The 20,709-nt window shown below is 49.4% G+C and overlaps 2 protein-coding genes across 3 annotated transcripts in view; one reads left to right on the top strand and one right to left on the bottom strand.

The window, feature by feature from the left end:
* ABL1 (ABL proto-oncogene 1, non-receptor tyrosine kinase) overlaps window positions 1-13,926 on the top strand; it is a 78,960-nt gene extending 65,034 nt beyond the window's left edge. For both annotated transcript variants that reach the window (XM_027649754.1, XM_027649755.1), the window contains exons 5-11: window positions 1,426-1,510; window positions 1,874-2,051; window positions 4,249-4,433; window positions 6,525-6,677; window positions 7,321-7,410; window positions 7,739-7,903; window positions 10,221-13,926. In XM_027649754.1, coding sequence (XP_027505555.1) covers window positions 1,426-1,510; window positions 1,874-2,051; window positions 4,249-4,433; window positions 6,525-6,677; window positions 7,321-7,410; window positions 7,739-7,903; window positions 10,221-11,917 — 2,553 coding nt within the window. In that variant the 3' untranslated portion in view covers window positions 11,918-13,926. The remainder of the gene's footprint in view (window positions 1-1,425; window positions 1,511-1,873; window positions 2,052-4,248; window positions 4,434-6,524; window positions 6,678-7,320; window positions 7,411-7,738; window positions 7,904-10,220) is intronic.
* A 2,921-nt stretch (window positions 13,927-16,847) lies between these two features.
* QRFP (pyroglutamylated RFamide peptide) lies at window positions 16,848-20,286 on the bottom strand. The gene is made up of 2 exons (XM_027649819.1): window positions 20,255-20,286; window positions 16,848-19,114 (listed from the first exon to the last, which is right to left on the bottom strand). The coding sequence occupies exon 2, from the start codon at window positions 19,112-19,114 to the stop codon at window positions 18,728-18,730; it is 387 nt and encodes a 128-aa protein (XP_027505620.1). The 5' UTR covers window positions 20,255-20,286; the 3' UTR covers window positions 16,848-18,727.
* Window positions 20,287-20,709: the final 423 nt, after the last annotated feature.

The raw sequence follows: 20,709 nt of genomic DNA, 5'->3' as shown, positions 1-20,709 counted from the left end.
AGAGAAACCTGTGTTTTAAATTAGACAACACACAACCCCAGTGTCCCTTAATACCATGGCATGGCCCTGTGCTCTGCTAGGAAAATACTGTACAGCCAGAACTGTTTTATTTCTTCCAGTGGGAACTGGAAGCCGGTTAAGGCTGGTCCTTTGCACGAGATCAGGTTTTCAGAGAGATCATTGTTGCAGTGGTTCTCTGTATGTGTCCTTCCTATTAATTTGGTCACTCAGAGGTAGGAGATTTCAAACAGTGGAGCAGCTATGCAGAGGAGAAACCTTCCAGGGTTTGTGTAGCATGAATAAGATCAAGGCGTATTTAGGGTAATTTTGCAACCTGGATTATTAACCCAGTTTCCTTTGCCAAAGAGAACAGTTTAAGGTCCTGCTCACAAGGACCTTTGGACTATTAGTTTTGACAGTGTGTTCAGAAAAATTGCAGCTGCCAATCAAACTAATTGGCAATGAATAGTAAATGATTGAATAAAACTGTTGGAAAAATGTTCTCCGTGCTAACTGCAAAGCAGGGAGCTGGCTGGATCTCACCGTGGCAGCCCACTGTTATCATTCTCACCAGCAGCAGTAAATCCTTTCCAATCCTTCCTTAAAACACTTTGTCCATGTAGCCTGTCAACATTAATCCATCAATGAAAAAAAAATATGGATATAGAAAGAAACATTGCTTTAGGAATAGATCTGTATTTTTTGCACCACTTTGAAACGACCTTCCGGCCATTTGGGGCATATTTGCTTCAGAAAAATATGTCTTTTGAGCAAGACTGTCTCTTCCTTGGGTTTGTGCTGTGCCAAGTAACTTTATGGCGTCCAGCAAATCGGTAGTGACACGTCTGCCCACAGTGGATACGTCATGGGTCAGGCTCTAAATGCCAGAAATTAATCTGTGAAACCTCGGACTTTCAATCACAGAGTAGCTGCCATCGGTCGTGCCTCCCTGTCTGGGATGGGGAGGGGATTCTTGTTCCTGCCCATTGAATCTGCAGACCTGAATTTCAGCAGCTTCTCAAGCGTTTGATTGTGTTGTGTCCTTCCTTTTATGTTCATTCTTGTTCCTTTGCTGTACTTTTTATTTCATGTTATCTTTTTTTTCCTGTTAGGAACAAGCAAGTTTTTTTTTTTCCTTTTCAACTCCTGAGTGTTCCTGTGAGAGACCCCTCACAAAAAGGATATGGATTTTCTTTCCCCAGAAAGCTCAGTTAGAATAAGAATGACAAAAATATGTATTTTTTAAATCATACAAAAAAGCCAATGTTCCTAACTCCCTGGCTTTGTGATGTGACTACAGGGAAAAATTACCTCGCAAGGACTATGGCTTATGTTGTCAGTTTGCAGTTCTTTTTGTGTCCTCATACAAAAATCTGTTCCCCCTTTGTGCACACTGTTTGCCAAAGCTTTGCCATTGTTCTGCAGGAGGATACCATGGAAGTGGAAGAGTTCTTGAAAGAAGCTGCAGTAATGAAGGAGATCAAGCATCCGAACTTGGTGCAATTATTAGGTAAGTGATAAATACCAAGCAGAGGGATTTGAACTAAACCCTTGTGCAGTGATATGGATGTTAAGGAGCAGATAAGCTGCTTACCATACCAAGGCTTTAAATACAGACACTTATTGTCTGGCAAAATTCACAATTTGTACCACTAATACATGATTTTTAATGATCTCGTCTCCCTAATGTTTAATTTGCCAGAGCCTGAAGCAGAAAATTAAACCCCTCTATTAACCACTTCCAAGCAGAACTCGTTCTTTCCATAAGCCCCATATTTCTACCTTCTAGAGGTGCAAGTTGCCCTCGAGGACAAAACCTGAAGATTCACTGAGGTTCTCAAACACTCACTGGCACCTTTATGTTGGTCCCCAGGGGTGTGCACGCGGGAACCTCCTTTCTACATCATCACGGAGTTCATGACATACGGGAATCTGCTGGATTATCTGCGGGAGTGTAACAGGCAGGAGGTGAATGCTGTGGTGCTCCTGTACATGGCAACTCAGATCTCCTCAGCCATGGAGTACCTGGAGAAGAAAAACTTCATTCACAGGTAGGAAGGACCATGAGCACCCCTGAATCTCGAGCACAGAACACCCCTTGATGTATTTTCCTGCCTTTCAGGCTGTCATGGCATTGGCTTAGATGCAGTTGGTATTCTATATTTAACACACTAGTGCATTGTGTTCTGACACAGTCTGTTAACCTGTCTGTAGGATGGGTTTTCTCTCAGGGTTTTTCTGTTACCTTTGAAGAAGCTGCAGGTGAAAGACACGTCAGTTCTTTTATATTTTGGGCAAGGGCCTTAACTGTAAAGGCTTCCCAAAGTAACAGACTTTTTTAATGGACCAGATAAGCTACTTCCTTGATTGTAACAGCCATTAAAACTGCAGTTGGTGTTGCTGGATGTGAGCAAGTGCTCACAGCAGAGCCACCCTCTAAGAGCCACGTTAGCCCATGTTCTTTCTGATTTGGTTCACCTTGTTTCCCATCCTTTGTGGGGATTGTTCCCGCTATTATCCGGATTGCGTATTCACTTTAATAAGCATCTCTGCAGTCTTAAAAGTCTCAGAGACTCTGACCTTTAAGTGTGCTGCAATTATGGCTGGAGCTTTACGTTCCTCATCTGCAGAAGTGGGCTCCTGGCAATATAATGACACATCCTGCGCCAGGGCTGGAGAGTCACTGAGCTTTATACAAGGTGCTCTCGGTGTTGTAGCGTGACCTTTCCTGCCCAATTAACTGGAAGATGGAATTAGCACGTGTTTTTTCATAGAGACAAATATGAAGATCGTGTGTGAGGTTCTAGGTGCTCCTCCAAGTCATGCATTGCCTTTGCTGCCTGAAAGGCCTGTTTAAATGCTGCCATCGGTCAATAAATTGAACAGTGATGCTGCCAATTAAAATTTCCAGCCTTTGATTTGCTCTGTTGAAAGTGTTTTGTCCCGTCAGCCTGCAGGAAGTAAACTTTAAAAACCGCTTTGTGTGAATCTCGTTTGTCTGCTCTGCCATTCATTTCATTTCCTCTTATTTCTGATGATCCATTTATCTAAAATAAATAGTAGCATTTTTCCTTATCAGCCACCCCCATAACCACCTACCCAATTATTTGAAGAGTGTTGTCACAATTCACATCCATGGATTCAAATGCTGGGCTCTGACCTCATTTAATGAATCAGGAAGGAGGAGGAATTTGATTATGAAGAGGAGGTTTTATTTAGATACGCATTGTAGTAATCAGCATTGATAAGAAGGTATATTCAAAAACACTGTGAAAATTTAATGGGCATCTAGTAAGATGTAATTTTTTCTTTTCTCTTTTTTTTTTAATATTTAATTTATTCTGATTGAACAGAACAAGCAAAAGAAACAGTGGCGGTGTCTGCCTCTTATCTAAAGATCTCACTGGAGCTTCCTGGTAGAATCAATTTTTAGTTCAACGTGACCTAATCTGGAAAAGTGTTCTAACAAAACCTAACATTAGGAAAGATATATTTCTGTGCTTTACCTTTTTATCCTCCTGAAGCATTTCTGAGTGTGCAAACAGCAGGTACGAGCCAGGAAAGAGGCAAATGCAACATGCACATCTCTCACCTGCCAGGGTGGAGCCAGGTGAAAAAATGCAGAGGACAAGCTTAATTTTGCTTATTGCCCAGTCCCTTGAAAATGTCAATACTGACAGCAGAGGCTACAACAGGTTTGGAAAGGCCAAAAGATGGGGTGAACAAGTTGTGTTGTAAAAGGTGGTACACTTGGAAGGAGGGAGGGCAGAGCTGGGAGCTAATCCTGGTGCTTGAGCAAGGACTGGAAAAGGAGTCTGGAGAATAACTGGTGTTAGTTGGGGTGACTGAAGCGTTAGAGGGGTGGGCAAAAAGTGAGGCTTTGAGACTGGGTTTCTTCAGTGCTCATCCTCAGCTATTGATAACTTGAGTGCTGACATTTCTTTAAATTATTTTTATCCTGAGGGTGGCAGCTTTTATTGAAACTGAGGGGGCTTCTTGAAGCTCTCACTTCAGATTAGGGGAAAAAAAAATAAAAATTTGGATGACAGTCTTACAAAGCCAGGATGGAAAATAACTTTCCCTCTCACATGGGTGCATGTAACTACAGAATTTCTGTTTAATACCCTGATCAAAATAATCACACAGGCCCAGGTTTCTTCTGGAACAGCAGGTTTCCTTGCTATCACTAAAAGTGAGATGGGAAAGACTTCTCATTGCCTATTTTTTGTCTTTTTTTTTTTTTTTTAGGGACCTTGCTGCCAGGAACTGCCTTGTAGGGGAGAACCACTTGGTGAAGGTGGCAGACTTTGGGCTGAGCAGGTTAATGACGGGTGACACGTACACGGCCCACGCTGGGGCCAAATTCCCCATCAAGTGGACTGCCCCAGAAAGCCTGGCCTACAACAAGTTCTCCATTAAATCCGACGTCTGGGGTAAGAATTTGCATGTACAAATTAATGCAGATTATAGTCCTCTTTTCCAGGCCTGTGAAACGAGGCCATTGTGGAACATTTCACAAGGAGGGAACATGTTCCCCAGTTTGAGCCACATTGTTCTTTGAGCTTGTCAGAGTGCAGGAACTAATCTCTGCTCGGGCAGTCTGAGAGCAGAGCACAGAGGATGCTGACCTGACTTTATATATTTGAGTTGTTGGCAAATATGAAAATAAAGGATACTGTAGGGTTTATAGAAATGGGGCCGGAGGACACCAATGCTACTGCCTTGATGGAGTTATGGCACAGGACTATGAAGGGATATATTGTTATATAGCAAAAAAACTTTCTAACTACTTCAAGGAGGAAAGAATCTGGTTCATTTTATGTTAAAAAAATAATAATTATGTGTGTATCTGTCTAGCGATAGCTCCAAGTTCATCTTTCTGCATTTTAAAAGAATAATCTTTGGAGTGAGATGAGGAGAAGCAGAGGGAAAATTTGATGACAAATGGTTATTGAAGAGCCCTGAAGTGCTGGTGATAAGAGTAGGCTTAGCTAAGTGGAGCTCTGTTCTTTCAAATCTGACCACGGAAAATCTCATTGTACTTTTATCAACCCTTCTTTGGGTTTTATATCTCTGCCATAGCTGTTGGTCAAATTCTCAGAAGTGCCAAGTGACATGAGATAAAAGTTTGTGGGACGTGGTCCCAAAAGCATTTGGAAAATGATATCCTGAGCATCTTCTATATATAAACCAACAGACAGTACTGAAGCAGTGCTGAAGTTTTCTGCAGTTTGGGGGGAACTGTGCAGAGAAAGGCTTTATTTTGAAGAAACTTTTAGGTAGATGGCTGATGCAAAATGTTCTCCAAAGCCCAAAACAGCCTCCCAAAGAATATGTGATTGCTGACCAAGGTGTTTCTGCTGCTTTGGGCTTGCAAGTGGTGTTGACTGTTTCTGTCTGCCACAGCCTCAGGATGCTGCTGTGGTGGCTGCAGGATCCCTGTTGCATTTCAACAGTAGAGTAATCCAGGAGAAAAGATCCCACAGGAGTATTGGGTACCTTTAGTTAGGGTTAGTTGTAACCTTGCAAAGCAGAGTTGGGGCAGTGGACTTTGGGGTGTGATCAGAGCAAACCTGCTGTCCCTGGAGGCCACGGCTGCTGCTGGGAATGCCAGAGTTTAGATGTTTTCACCTCACTGCCTCAAGACAGCAATCAAAGAAAATTGTGCACAGAAATGTCTAATGTAAATTGCCCTTGGTGGCTTTGCCATGTAATGTGATGTGATTTCCTTACTTATGCAGAATTGTAATCGCTTTCTCTTCAGGTTAAGAACAGAATAGGGTGACTGAACTAATTACGTGCAGGTTGTTGAACTGGTGTTGGGTTTATTCTGTGTGCCTGACTCCTGGGTTTAGCTGCCTGACCCTGGTGCTGACCTGCATCCCCACCAGCTCCAGAGAACTGAATGCCTTGCCTGTTCCAAGGCCCTTTTCGTGCTCTCCCTTTTCCTGTTCAGCTTTTCCCTGTGACCAAAACATCTCGCCTTCACCGTGTCTTGCTAGCAACTGCTAAAACTTTCCTCTCACTGCTGCCTCCCACATTTCCCTTCAAGACCACGCTGCAGCTAAACAAGGGCACCCCAAAAACACTGAGCTATTAAAATGTGCAAGTCCTCCAGGGAGAGGTTGCAAATGAGAGGAGCTGTCACACTGAGGGAGCGACTGCAGTGCAGCAGTGAAGCGGTTTCAGCTAATCCACTGTGAAGTCTCTTAATTGTGCCTCTAATAGGACTTGAAGGATCTCAAGGCGTTCAGGTTTGAGACAACTGATACATTGAAAATTAGTCTAATTCTACCCTGTCATATCGCAGGAGACTTGTCTGTGCTGACGGAGAGGCTTGTTATGCTTCTTTAACATTTAAGCTGCTGCTGAGCATGGGATCTGAGCCACCCAGAGCTGGTCTAAGTGTGCAGCACTGTTTAGTGACTAGTCCCACTAAACATCCTCCCAAATTTAAGATGAAAACAAAGCTTATTGATTTTTTTTTTCTTCCTTTTTTCCCCCTCCCTTTTTCTCCGCTGCAGCCTTCGGTGTTCTGCTGTGGGAAATTGCAACCTATGGTATGTCCCCTTACCCTGGGATTGACCTGTCTCAAGTCTATGAGCTGTTGGAGAAAGACTATCGTATGGAGCGCCCTGAAGGCTGTCCTGAGAAAGTTTATGAGCTCATGAGAGCATGTAAGTGTTCCTCAGCCTTGCAAATGCTGCTTTTTAGCTCTGCAGGGGTGCAACAAAAGTGCCGGGATCTGGCCACGTGCAGCAAGGCCACAAGAAACCCCCCGCCAGTCCCAGGGAAGGTGCAATGCTGTGTGGAAGTGTTTGGTTAAAGCTGCTCTCCCCAGAGGATGAACACGCCATGAAACCAGCTGTTCACCCCTGCTGGGAGCCCACAGGCCTCGGGGAGAGATTTGTTGTGGATCTCAATGCTTTCTTTGTCTCCTTTTTGCTGACAACTTAAAGAAAAGCTTGTGCTCAAGGATGAAGCAGGAGCTTCATTTGGCTTCTTGCAGGACTGACTGTTCCTCTTCACTGTGGCTTCTTGGTATGTGACTCAGTGCCACAGGCTTTTATCCAGTGGTGCTCAGCACCTACTGTCACACACTAACATGGAAACCTGATTTAGGGAGTGCTGGGTGTCTGCAGCTGTCACTGAGCCAAAGTGGATGCAGACACCCAGCACCCTGTAAATCAGATTTCTGTGTCAGTGTTTTATCTCACTCAGTGTATTAGAAGGGAAGTGTGATTTCTGGCTGCTCCTGGTGCAGAGTACTGAGTGTCTGCTGGTGGAGGGAAGTTTTGAGTGGTGGTGTGTTTTTTTCAGGCTGGCAGTGGAGCCCTTCTGATAGACCTTCCTTTGCTGAGATCCATCAGGCCTTTGAAACTATGTTTCAGGAATCCAGCATATCAGATGGTAAGTTCCTCTTGGACCAGCAATTCCAGAGATGGGGAAAGGGCTGACTGCATCCTTAACTCTGCATGTTATTCACAGACTGTTTTCACTGAAACTCAGTCCTAGGTTGTACTACCTGGTGTAAATGGCATAGAAAGCAGATACATATTTGCATGTGGGTTTTTTTGGGAGTGGACATCTCATATTAAAGAGCCAAATGGCTGAATAACCCCAAGGAACTTCTGCTTTGCATTGCTCACTTTTCTTTTTGTGATATTAACTCCAAACAGTGCAGTGGGTTTTTATCTTCTGCTGATTTTAATGAATGTTTTTCTTCTGTGCATTGCAGAGGTGGAGAAGGAATTGGGAAAGAAGGGCATGAGGAGTGTAGTGAGCAATTTCCTCCAAGCCCCAGAGTTACCAACTAAGACACGAACATCAAGGAGAGCTGCTGAAAGCAAAGATGCCAACGAGGGCTTGGAGACTGCACATGTTCGAGGCCAGGGGGAATGTGGTAGGTTTTAATTAAAGTCATTATTCCTTCAGGAAATACAGGGAAAAACAACATACACATCTAGCTCCAGGCCTTCACGTAGGCAGAGCTGTACCTAATAACAGGTGCCATCTCTGTTGTACCAGTGCTGTGTTTCTGGGTGACAGGCTGCTGAGTTTGCTGTCCTGGGTCCAGAACTCCTTTTATTAGTTTTTGCAAAGGTAGGTTGTTAATTCTGGGACCAGATACACACAGCAGCTGGGAGTGTGAATCCTTAACTGGCTGAGGGACTGGTGCTATCCCTGCCGTTGCTCAGAGAAGCCCTCGGAGTTCTCTTAACTTATAATGGCTGTTACCTGGAGCTCCCTAAAGACCAGAGCCTGAGCACAGAGCTCTCTGATCATATCCTCTTCCCATTCCCTGGCAGGAGCTATCAGTGGGATCTCCCACTGCCTCTGAGTGCGGGGTAATCTGCTGTGTTCAAGCCACTTTACAGTACCACACTGCATAATTTAAAGCAGGGTGATAGCTTGGGTTTTGCAAGCCCCATAAGGGAGGTTTCTTCACTTTCCATCCTACCAGATTTGTGCTTGCAGCACAGAAGAGTATTACTCTTGGCAGGTACCAAATATAATTTCAGCGAGGGACAAAGAGGTATTTACAGAATCTTCCATAAAATGAAACTTCCAATCAGTTTCTTCAAACATTTACTTGCCATTCCAAGGAAATAAAAGCGGTGGTAAAAGGGTGAATGAGTACAGGAGATTTGTATCTACCTCGTTTGAAAAATAATAAGGTAAAATGAAATACAGTGGGGGTTTTTTTTAGCTCCTGTTGGGGCTGCCTCTTCTGACCATTCACATGACCTTTTTTATGTAGTGTCAGATTCATCCAGTAGTACATGTTTCAGTAACAGGATGCACATCTAGACAAAGAAGGGGGGAAAAAGGAGGGGATTTAAAATATTGGGAAAAGAAAGTAAAAGTGACTTAGAAATGAAGGTTATTTACCATATATAGGAAATGAAATTGCCTATTATTACAAGCTTTTGAAGTAAAATAATTTCATTTGAATACTTAAGGGTTTTGAGAGATTCAAGTGCAGCAGGAATAATACGATTTTAACATTATGTTGGGAGTCATTTCACTCTTTACTGTGGAAGAAAATTTTGCACATTAAAGTTTTATTGCAGTTTCCCTTCCAATTGTCAGTGTTTCCATAGCAAGTCCAGCAGCTGGAAGCTGATCCTCGGTGCAAGCTGCTAGTTTTCTGTGGATCCTGCAACTCCACTGTGTCTATAATCAGAAAGGCCATGACCTGTGCTCTGGCTGTCCAGGTCCCCATAAGTCCTGTGGGAATGATGTTCCTGTAAAAGTGCGCTGTCTTCTCAAAGTCCACAACTATTTTATTTCAAATTCTCTCCCCTCAACCAAAATCCTACCCATAGCATGATGATGTCCAACATGTGACTAAGAAGCATCCTTCTTTCCCCTATGACTCTGCTTCACCTCCCCTCTTACTGCCTAGTCAAGCTGTAAATGTATCTGCTGCCCTGCAGGCATTCCTCCTTTGGATCAGAATGCCTTCACAGTGCCTGGCCTGGAAACGAGCCCCTCTGTCAGTCAAACACAGAGACCTTCAGGACTCTGTATGAATTTATTATAAACCATTATTCATTTTTAAATACCTCTTGTAAGTGGAGAAAGGGTCACCCCATCACTTCCCTCCGCAGCGGTGCTGCTGAAGGAGGCTGGTGCTGCCCCTTTCCTCTGTTACTGTACAAAGCTGAGCATCTTCACCGTGGTACGACCTGAAATGTCGTATCTTGGTCTTGATTTCTGCTCATGGAACAGTTATTTCCATTCCCCACAAAGGGTGACATCAGGAAAATGAAGGAGGAGCCCGGGGATGGAGGTGGGTTACAGAGGTGCCTTATTAATTCAGAGGGTCAGCGATTCAAAAGACAGCAATAGCACAGGGACTAAAGCAAAGGCCTCTTTGTATTTATCTTCTTCACAGTGTGAAGTTTAGACAAGTCTCCAGGTGTGAGGATGGGAATCTGAACACGAATATGTAATGTTTGTGTGATGTTTTTTCAATGGGAAGCCTACAGGGAAAGCAGTTTGGCAGCCACCTCAGGAATGAATGGATGCAGTATCAGGGACCACGTTCAGTCCAGGCTTGAGTGTGGCTGCACTTGCTTTAGCTCTGCTCTGAAGTTGTGTCTCTTTAGAGAACCTCCACCTTTTGGAGGTGCTGCAGGTTTGCTCCTGTAAGAAAACAGATTATTCTGGCTCTTGGAGCAACGCTCAGAAAACTCTTTTCATTTCCCTTGCAGACCCTCTGGACCATGAGCCTGCTATTTCTCCCTTGCTCCCACGGAAGGAGAGGGTGGCCCTGGAGAGCAGTTTGAATGAAGATGAGCGGCTGCTTCCAAAGGACAAAAAGCACAACCTCTTCAGTGCCCTGATCAAGAAGAAGAAGAAGACTGCTCCCACCCCTCCGAAACGGAGCAGTTCCTTCAGAGAGATGGACGGACACCCGGACCGCCGGGCAGGCGGGGAGGAGGAGTGCAGGGATGCTGGCAATGGGGCTTTCATTGCACCCCCCACAGACACAGCTGACCCCCTCAAGTTTCAGAACCCAAGCAATGGGGCTGGTGTCACCAACGGGGTTGTTACTGGGAACTCTGGATTCCTGTCTCCCCATTTACGGAAGAAGTCCAGCACGATGAGCAGCAGTCGAGGGGTGGCTGGGGAGGAGGAGAGCAGTTCCAACTCCAGCAAGCGTTTCCTGAGGTCCTGCTCAGCCTCCTGTGTGCCCCACGGAGCGAAGGACACGGAGTGGAAATCCGTGACTCTGCCTCGGGATTTGCAGTCCACGGGACGCCAGTTTGACTCCTCCACTTTCGGGGGGCACAAAAGCGAGAAGCCAGCACTGCCTCGGAAGCGAGCAAACGAGGCCAAGACTGACATTGCTGTCAGGGGGACAGTGACCCCTCCTCCACGGCTGCTTAAGAAAAATGAAGAGACCACTGATGATGTGTTCAAAGACGCAGAGTCGAGCCCTGGCTCCAGCCCTCCCACCCTGACACCAAAACTTGGCCGTAGGCAACCTGCTGCCCCTCCTTCCTCCAGCGGACTCCACAAGGACGATGGAGTCAAATCCAGTGCCTTAGGTACCACTGTGACCATGGACCAAGGTTCTGCTGCCAAACCCAACCCTGCTGGGTTCATGGGGGCCAGCAAGGCTTCCTCTGAGGAGCCACGATTGAGGAGGATCAAGCAGACCTCGGAGTCAGCAGGGAAGGACAAAGGGAAGTTATCAAAGCTGAAACCAGCCCCTCCACTCCCTCTCTCTTCATCCTCCATCGCCAAGCCTGGGAAGGTTTCTCACAGTCCCAGCCATGAAGCAGCAGATGTGGTGTCTGGGCCGAAATCCAAACAGTTGACTCAGGTTGGAGAGGCTGCAGGCAGTGATGCTGTCAAGCCAAACCAGTCAGGGGAAGGTGTGAAAAAGCTGGGGATCCCCTCTGTACCAAAGCCACAGTCCTCTACAAAGCTGCTGCTGAGCACAGCAACCCCAGCTGCCTCTTCCTCGTCCATACCCTCTGCCCCAGGCGGGGACCAGGCGTCATCCACAGCCTTCATCCCTCTCATATCCACCCGGGTCTCGCTGCGGAAGACCCGGCAGCCCCCGGAGAGGATTGCCAGTGGCACCATCACCAAAGGGGTGGTGCTGGAAAGCACCGAGGCTCTGCGGGTCGCCATCAGCAAGAACTCTGAGCAAATGGCAAGCCACAGCGCTGTCTTGGAGGCTGGCAAGAACCTCTACACCTTCTGCGTGAGCTACGTGGACTCCATTCAGCAGATGAGGAACAAATTTGCCTTTAGGGAGGCCATCAATAAGCTGGAGAACAACCTACGGGAGCTTCAGATCTGCCCGGCCACGGCCGGCAGCGGTGCCGCGGCCACCCAGGACTTTAGCAAACTTCTCAGTTCAGTGAAAGAAATCAGTGACATTGTTCAGAGGTAGCAGAAAAACCGGGTTAGGAACACACAAGTCAAATCAATCACACAATGGGCCAAAGCCAACTGGGGAGAGAGTAACGTGTGGACTGACAAAAGGACCGGGGCGTTCAGGCTGGGGCTGCGCAAAGGACGCAGACTGTGACTGGGCACCCCAGCTCCAAAGGGCAGGGCTGTGTTCAGGAGGCACTTTCCACCCTCTGAACTCAGATCCCCTGTGTTTCATATAGTTGTAATCGTCTTATCTGTGGAGTTCTTGCCTTGTGGACTACAAGTCTAAATGCTGATGTCACGCCATGCCTTTTTAGTAATATTTTATTGTTCTGGACAGACCGTTAAGGCTGAAGCCAGGCTGATGGACACTGAGATGCCATCCTCCTCAGGAGGACTTTGTACTGCATTTTTGTCCCCTCTCTCTGCCCCCCTGTACAGGAGGAGGAGTGTTTGGATAGCAATATACCCACTGTGTTTCTTGGGAGAGCTGCAACATGTGGCCCTGGCCCAAGTCTGACATTTACCTGACATTAATGCAACAGATTTGGCGCTTGGGAGGGCAGGGGGAAAAATAATTAGTGTAAATTTTTTTTGAATGACAGAATGCTACAAGTGATGATTGCCCAAATTCTTCCTGTGATTCCACCAGCTGCCCCTTGTTTCTGTGTTTTCAGTAGATTCTCAGTGTTGTTGAGCTCAAATGAGTTGTTGGGTTCCAATGTTGGAGGCAGCACCTGCAGATCTCCCTCGGTAGCAAAACAGGAGTGGGGAAGCTTTCCTGTTGTTGTGCTATCACAGTCTCGTGATATCTGACATTATTTGGGCTGGTGTTTGGGGTGAGGGGTTGCAGAGCCGAGGGAGCTGGTGCTGAGCAAAGCATTGCTCCCTGAAAGCCAGAGGGTGGCAGTGAGGGGGGATGGCTTGGGATGAGCTCTGAGACACCACTGTGCCTCCAGCAGCCCTTTCGGCTGAACCTGCACGTTGCAGTGGGTGAGAACTGCTGTGCCTCCAGTTGAATTTCCAGTTTTTTGTTCTGTGAGCAGAGATGGGGCCTGGCCTCTGCCCTCCTGTGCTTTGAGGGGCTGTGCTGCCTGCCTTTCCGTGCCAGTGGAGCTCCCAGGGGAGAGCTCCAACGCCAGTACTCTGGGGTAAAACCATTAGTACCTTCATGGTGGTGTGGTTCCATCCAGCATCAAACAAGGATCTGTGAAGACTGCAGACACTTCCCTTGGGTGCATCTCCCAAGGAAAATGCCACAAAATGCTGCCAGCAGGACTCCTGGCCTTCCTTTCCAAGGTCCTGTGACCTTCCCAACTAATGCAGCACGGCTGGGAACTAACTGTGACTTGTGACAATAGTGAAAGAACAAGGTTTAGGGCTATTAACAGTGCAATTTAACTCCTCTTAACAGTTCCAAACATGAGAAAAACACATTTTTCATGTCCTGTTCCTCTGTAACTCTTGTGACCCCTCTTGTGTATCTTAAACACTAATTGCCTTCAATTGTATTTTATGCTGTTCTCTTGGGAACTGTTTGTTTTGTATATGATTTCTAGTAGTTCACTCGTGTGTGTTCACACCACTTCTCGCCCTCACAAACAGCCATGACTTAACACGTGACAAATGTTCAAAAGAAAATACACACTTCTGCCACAGGCTGCCTTTAAAAATGTAAGAAAAGAGAAAAAAAAAACAAACAACCCTTGGACTGTCTCTTTCCTGGAGGTACTGTTTTTACTTTGATAACATATTGTGCCACTATATTATACATTTGTATCTTGTTATTACACACTTTTGTAGACTTGTCTTTTTTACAGTGTGTAAATAGCTCTGTCCTTCATCTCTGTGATACTTAAGGGGGTTGTTTCCCCTTTAATTTAGTCCAGTACAGATTGTTTCTGTACACGACTTTCAATTCTTCCTCCTCTCTTTCTCTACTTTTCTTTTTTTTTTTTTTGATTTATTTTTTATTCCAGTCTCTCTTGTGTAGTGTATTTAAAAATAAATCAATGTTGAGGAAAACCTGTGTTTGTCTGTTAGCAAAGCTTTTCCAACCCAGTTACCTCCCCTTAGATTCAGCATCTGAAAACAGGGGTTCCCTGTTTGGGGGGTTCACTGTGGCCCTTTGGCACAGAAGGATCTGTGGAGCCAGGCAGCAGCCCCTTTCCATGTTCTTTTGATCTGGCTCTGGGAAGTCAGGAGAGAAAAGAGATGCACAGAATAAAGACTGTGTCATCACCTCTTTTGAATCAAAGACTTCACTGTTGTCTTCAAAGATTTAAATCAGAGATTTGACTAGACTTTTCTTCCTGTTAATGGTTTGTAATCTGTAATTCAGCTGCTCTTGTGGTTCCCTCCTCCTCTGCTATGAAATGACCCATGAGTTTCTCTCCTTATACGGTTCCCTCCTTCGTTTCTGGTTGCCCATTTTTATCTTCAGCCTTTCCAGCAAATCTGGAGGTTTCCAGGTGGGAGTGTGACCAAGATCCTGGCGAGGTCGATGTCCAGGCTGCTCTTCAAAGACTTGCATGTGGTGAATAGCTGTGGGCTGAGGGAAGATGAAGAAGCTTAACCTGCCCCTAAATACCACCACTCCTGGTGATCTCCATCTCCCCTGGCTTAGGGACCAGTCCATGGTGTCGTGGGAAGGCAGAGGCTGGGTTACCTGGCTGGGGAAAGCCCAGGGATCTGTGGTGGTGGGAGTGAAAAAGAGGGGATTAAAGGCTAAATTTAGCTGAGTACAGTAGGAGTTGATTTAACAGATCGATGCATTTAACAGTTTGATTGCTCCAATTTTCAAGGCTATTGAGCTTGAAAGTGAGAGTGCTCTGGGGGAAAAATAGCTGTGTTTGTGGTTTTGTTTTGGTTTTCCTGTCTTTGAAATTACAATGCTAGCTCTTTTAAGTTTTAAAGGAAAACTTGTCATCTTGCCTTTTGTTGAGAAGTTGTTTGTCACGAGATAAAATGTGGTCAATGTTTTAGGCTCTTTTCTCTTAAAAATCCCACGTTATTACAGACAGGCTGGTGTGGCAGCCTGGCTTGTGGAGGTGCTGCTGGGCCAGCAGTGCTTTCAGCTGTGTGGGAGTGCTGCCTGTCCCCCAGGATGGTCAGGGACAACCCACAGCCTCTCCCTTGGTTGACATTCGTCCTTCCACAATTGAAAAGAGAGGAAAACACATCTAAACACAGTGTCACCTCTGAGGAGAGGGATCCTGACATCACCTGTGCATCTAAGAGCAGGCTGGCAGCAGAGCAGGGGATGCTCCCTATCCAAGGCTGAGCACTGGCCTGGATGGGCTGCTGAGAATGATGCTCCTGAATCAATCCATGGTCAGTCCTGATGCCTGGGCAGTGCTGGTGACCCTAAAGCTGTGGATGAGGGACAGCCCTGCGAGTCCTTCCCACGTAGAGTCTGGACTCAGAGCTGTCCTCCCTGGCAGCGCTGCCCAGTGGGTGTTAAACAGTAAGTCCAGCTCAGCAGAAAGTTGACCTGCAAGCCAGTCCATGCTGAACATTTTCCCAGCAATTGCCCCCATGTTGAGGGTTCTGTGCTTGTCCTGCCATCCATTCTGCTGATAAAGGTCCCACCTGTGCTCGGGAGCCGCAGCACTGCCTGACCCAGTTATGATACACGAGCCTCTTCATGAGTCCCTTGGATGTGATTAAATCGGGCTCTTTCTCTGCAGAGGATCCCCTGGGCTTCTGAAATTTGCTGTTCCTGTTGTGTGTGTTTGTAGTGCTGCAGGTCTGCTCGGGGTGGAGGAAAGGTGAGGAGCAGCCTGTGGGAAGGGAGCTGATGGGCGGAGATGGGACAGGGACAAGGGTTGTGCCTGGGCAGGGGAGGATAAGGGGGTGTTTTATAGGGGGTCCCAGCAGTGGTGATGTTGGCAGCAAGTGTCTGCATCAGCCCTTGCTGCCTGGGCCCACTGGCCGTGTGTAGAAGAATCCAGTGCCAGTTTGGTGCCATCCCTGTGTGGGTTGGCTGGCACAGCAGACAGTGGTGCCAGAGCTCCAGGAATGTCCTGTCTTGTCCACGCTCCTCTCTGCCACCGGTGTGGCCGTTCCACAGTGGATCCAGCTCCTTACAGTTTGTTGTGCAGGTGGGTTCCAAGGTCTCCAGCTCACAAAGGTGTTGGGGGTCTGGGTGTCCCCTCAGGAGATGCTCCACAAAGGGACTGGGGAGGGGAGGATTTGGGAAGAGCTGGATGGGAGACACCACATCCAGTGTGCAAGGACAGGCTTTCCAGCCTCCTGGGGATCATTCTTTGCGTGTTCCCCCCTCCTTCCTCCCAGACACACCCCCAGACTCCAGGCAGTTATTTTCCATTCACTTTTACCTCCCCTCTCCCCGCAGTGTTAATCACCAAGGAGCAATAATGAAGAGCCTGGAATGCTGCCTCTTCCCAAGCACACCAGCCACCCTAAGGTGTGTGCCAAGGCGAGCTCCAGGGGTGCCACAGCCCCTCACCTGCCCCACATCTCAGCCTGACGGGAGCCCCTTTCCTGCCAGAGGGTGAGGAGGGGCATGGCATCGCCCCCGTGGCTCCAAGCTGGCCATCAAGGAGCCCTGGGGTGCAGGGGCTGAGCCCAGCTCTGTCCCACCTGCCAGGTAAGTGCTTCACTTTTCGATGAGTTCTACAGAGGTTATTGGACATCAATCAGCCTCGTTTTATGTATGCTTTTATCGTGCTGCTCTGAGCCTGTTCCTCTCCTGCTCTTGAGAGCAGTAGCTCAGGCATCCCTGTGGCCACAGCATTGCCCAGCAGTTTTCCTTTCCCTTTCTGCAGCAGCCAGTGCCACTTTTCCCTGCAATGATCCATCACAGCAAAGCCAGGGATTTACTGGCCCTCACTAACCCAGAGTTGCTCCAAAACTCTTTCCCCTTCCTCCCTCCCCATCCCTCCCCCGACTCCAGTGCAGGGTAAAATTGATCAGCGCGTATTTATTGATGGTTTGAACACTCAAAAGAAAGGGGGGAAAAAAAATAGTAGTTGCCATAGAAACATCAATAAAGCTCCTGTCTCCACTGAGGGATGCGAGCGCGGCGCCTGCGTCCCGATCCAAACCAGGGCCTGTGGTGGGGCGGAATCGAGAGGGATGGAGGTGGGTTTGGGGGTGCCTGGGGTGGGGGACTGTGTGGGCTCAGCCATCCTGAGTGCTGTTGGTCTCTGCTGTGGTCCCCACGGTGTGAGGTGGTCCTGGCAGCAGGGATGCAGGGAAAGGAAATACCCTTCCTCGCCTTCGCAGCTGGTGGTGTCCCCATGTGAGGACCAAATTCTGGCATCCTCTGTGCCCCTGCAAACCTGGAGTCTCTCCCGTTCTGCACCCTTCCTAGATGAGCCTGGTCCACTGTCTCCATCACTCCTCCTTGAACCCCATGGCTGATGTTTTCCCAGGGGTTCCAGCTCCTCCATCCAGCCTTTAGTTACTGCTCCTGCTGCCAGAGCAACTCACGCAGCACTGCATTAAGTGGTCTGTCTGCTTGATGGATATTACAATGCACCTCTTGCAGCCTGATTTAGGGGTTTTTTTAATCTTTTTACTCCCCCAACCAAGTCCTGCCACGGTCTCTGATTTTTGAGGGTGCAATTTAGCGCTTGCAAATCATCTCCCGGCTCATTTTTGTGCCTGCAATGAAATATCAGCAGTCGCTCAGTGTGTAAGTTGCTGTTAGTGCCTGCAGCAGGTAGTTAGAGCTCTGATTGCTGGTACCTCTGGCAGGCACAGAGCAAATACCCACGTTGGCAGAGCTCAATCTGCCCAAAGGAGGGGAGGGCAGTGTCGGGGCAGTGGGGTTTGTCTTGCACTGCCATGGCTGTGCTGGCTTTCGGGGCTGGTGATTCCCAAAGCTGCACCACTGGGGACTGGAGAGCGGGGAGACACTGAGAAGTCCTCAGTGGCCCTGGGTAGGTGCAGAAGTCCTTGTTTCAGCCCTTCTGCACCCAAATTCTACAGCTGGGAATAGGTGGGGATGAGGCCAGGAAGGAATTGGGAAGGGCCAGGCTTCCAGGCAGGTGCTGGGGTGGTGTGACAAGGATACCAAAGGTTGGTCATCGCCACCTCACCCTGGTGAGGACTGACTCTGGGGGCCAGGGAGCGAAAGGGGTGTTGGGGCTGTGGCAGGACTGGTGATGCCAGGGCAGTTTTCCGTGCTCATGCCAGGGATTGCTAAGGACAAGATTTTCTCAAACCCCGCTGCTCTGCCCTGGTTTTTGCACGCAGGAGCTGCCTCATGTAAGCGGCATCTTGACACTAAGCAGAATTTGCTGCCGGAGGGACTTTTCCTTAATAGGCAGGAGAGCAGCAACTCGGCGGAGAGCTCTGAAGGACCCTCTCCTCCCTAACAGCCAGCCCTGGATGGCAGCTACAGGCAGTCCCTAGGGACTGTCACCACCAAGATTATCCCACTGTAACCCTCCAGCCTTGCTGCCTGGCCCTACTGGCACTGCCTGTCCCGGTGTGCAACCCCTGCTCTGCCTGTCCCCGTGTGCCATCCCTGCTCTCTACCAGCACTGCAGCACTGGAGATCCAGTGCTCAGCCCTTTCCTTGTGCCCCTGCAAAACTGTCTGTGACCAGGAAAGGGATGCGGGGGCTTCTTTTTAAGGCACCCTCCTCTTCTTCTGTTGCACTGGTTGGGAACAGGGACATGAGAGCTAGAGCAGGGCTGTGAGCTGAGCAAACGCGGTGTCCCCCATCCCCAAGGCAATCCCAGCAGCAAAAAAAACCCCAATACCCTTTTGTCCGAGCAAACCCAGGTGAGATGGAAGGGAAGGACGGGACGGGGTGACCCGCAGGAGGGTGGGGGGTATCAAGTCCAAGCCCTCATCTCCCGAAGCGGAAGGTGAAGCCCCCTTTTTTCCTGTTGTAGCCGTTGAGCTCCTCCGCCAGGTTGCCCAGGGTGCCGCTGCGCTTCTCCCCCGCGGCGGGCAGCACCTCGGGGCCCCCCCGCCTGCCCGGCCGCTGCCCGGCCCCCGCCGAGCCGTAGCCCCGCAGCTCCCGGGCGATGCCCAGCAGCGCGTCCAGCTCCTCGCTTCGCCTCCGCTTGTCCCCTGCCCTCCAGCCGGCGCCCGGGTCCTCCGCCGCTGGTTGCCACCTGGGACCGAGCAGGGTCCCCTCCCCGGGGCGTCCCGGCTCCCGCCGCTCGCTGGGAGGGAAGCAGGTCCCCAGGCTCAGGAGGAAGAGGCAGGACAGCGAGTAGGGTGCTCTCATCTGGGGGAAGCACAGGGAGGGAAAGGCAGGTCAGTAAACCGCCGAGCATCCTCGGGCGGCGGCTGAGGCAGCAGCACGGGATGCCCTCGGCCCCCAGTTCCTCACCCCTGCTGCAGCACCCCCAAACCAGCCCTGCCGGCCCTGCTAGAACTTCACCCCACACCAAGCACCCACTGCTCCTTCTGCAGCCTCCACACCAGCACCCAGCCCCAGCGCGGGTGCTGGGGGAGTCTGAGCTCTCCCCACGCTTCCCTCAGACCTGCTGCCCTTCAGCAGCAGCAGCTCCGTGCTCACAAATCCCAGCCTTGCAGCGACTCCCCTGGTTCGCAGCCGGGAGCCAGCCGGGCTCTGCTGGGGAGGGGGGCTGAGAGCCGGGCAGGGCGAAGGGCTCCAGAGCTGCCCGCTCCTCTTGGAGGCACCTCGGGAGGACTTTGTGCATCACCCTGATTGTCCCCACGAGTAAGTCCTGCCCGCAGTGCCTGGATGACACAGGTGCAGAGGAAGGTGCTCGACATCCCTCTGCTTTATGGGGGTTGAAGGTGCCCTGGCAGTGGGGTCTGAGCAGAGTGGGAGTGAGCGCAGTCCTGGGTCATGTGCAGAGGAAGGTGCCTCTCACAAAGGCTCAGGAAGGGGAAATGGTGGTATTATTATTATTAATTATTATTATTATATTTATTATTTGCTGGAGATGTTGCCTTAAAAGTCACTGCAGCTTCTGGGGGCCACGGTTTCTGCCCTGTGCTTGCAGGGTGGGGGCTGCTGCAGGTGAGTGCTCCTCACTCCTATATAGGAGTGCTCCTCACTCCTATACCAGACCCAGCTGCACCAAAGCCCCTGCATGCCCTCCCCAGCACCGCTCAGCCCAGGGGCTTCACTTCTGGGTGCTCCCCGCCTCTTTCACACCTTGCTGTCATTTTGCTCTCTCTCTTTTTCCACCCAGTTGCCCATCGTGGAGGCAAATCGCTGGGTGCAGCCGGAGAAGAGGTGCTGAGTCCCTTCCTGGGGTCTGGGGGTGCCGGTGGGTCCCCATCTGCCTCCCACCAGCCTTTGCCTCCTCACTGGCTGTGGGTGTGAAGCAGGTATGTGGGGGCAGACAGACAGGCAGACAGACAGACAGACAGACACATGCCAGCCACTCACCTCTCTGCTCTGGCGCTGCCCAGCGCTGCTGGCCCTGGCCCTGCTCCGTGCTGCCCTGTGCCCAGATGAGCAGACTTGGGCCATTAAATACCCACCAGGTCTAATTGCTGTGTCACCTCTTGAACGTGTGGCCAAAGAGAGCAGAGGGTGGGAATCTCGGGAAGGGGGCTGGAGAGGGGGATGGGGGGGACAGGGGTTGGTGGAGCTGCCACAATGTGAGTACGGCAACACCGCTCATTAACCGCCTTCATTTGCTGCCTTGTTTGGAGCAGTGGCTGGGAGCTGGCTTTGAGCCCCTGGCAGCTGGGGATGCTGCTGGGAGGGAGGGTCTTGTCTGGGGGCACAAGTGTGTCCCCCCGTTTGGCTGGTGTGTCTTTGTGTGCAGCTCTTGGGGGTCCCAGACATATGTGTAAGTCTGGTGGGTACGCAGGCACCAAGGGAGACTCCTGCACCCC

The sequence above is a fragment of the Corapipo altera genome, unplaced genomic scaffold (assembly GCF_003945725.1).
Source record: "Corapipo altera isolate COAL_440 unplaced genomic scaffold, ASM394572v1 268, whole genome shotgun sequence".
Taxonomy (NCBI): domain Eukaryota; kingdom Metazoa; phylum Chordata; class Aves; order Passeriformes; family Pipridae; genus Corapipo; species Corapipo altera.
Note: the sequence above shows the minus strand (reverse complement) of the source record. Positions and strands in the feature narration are given on the sequence as shown.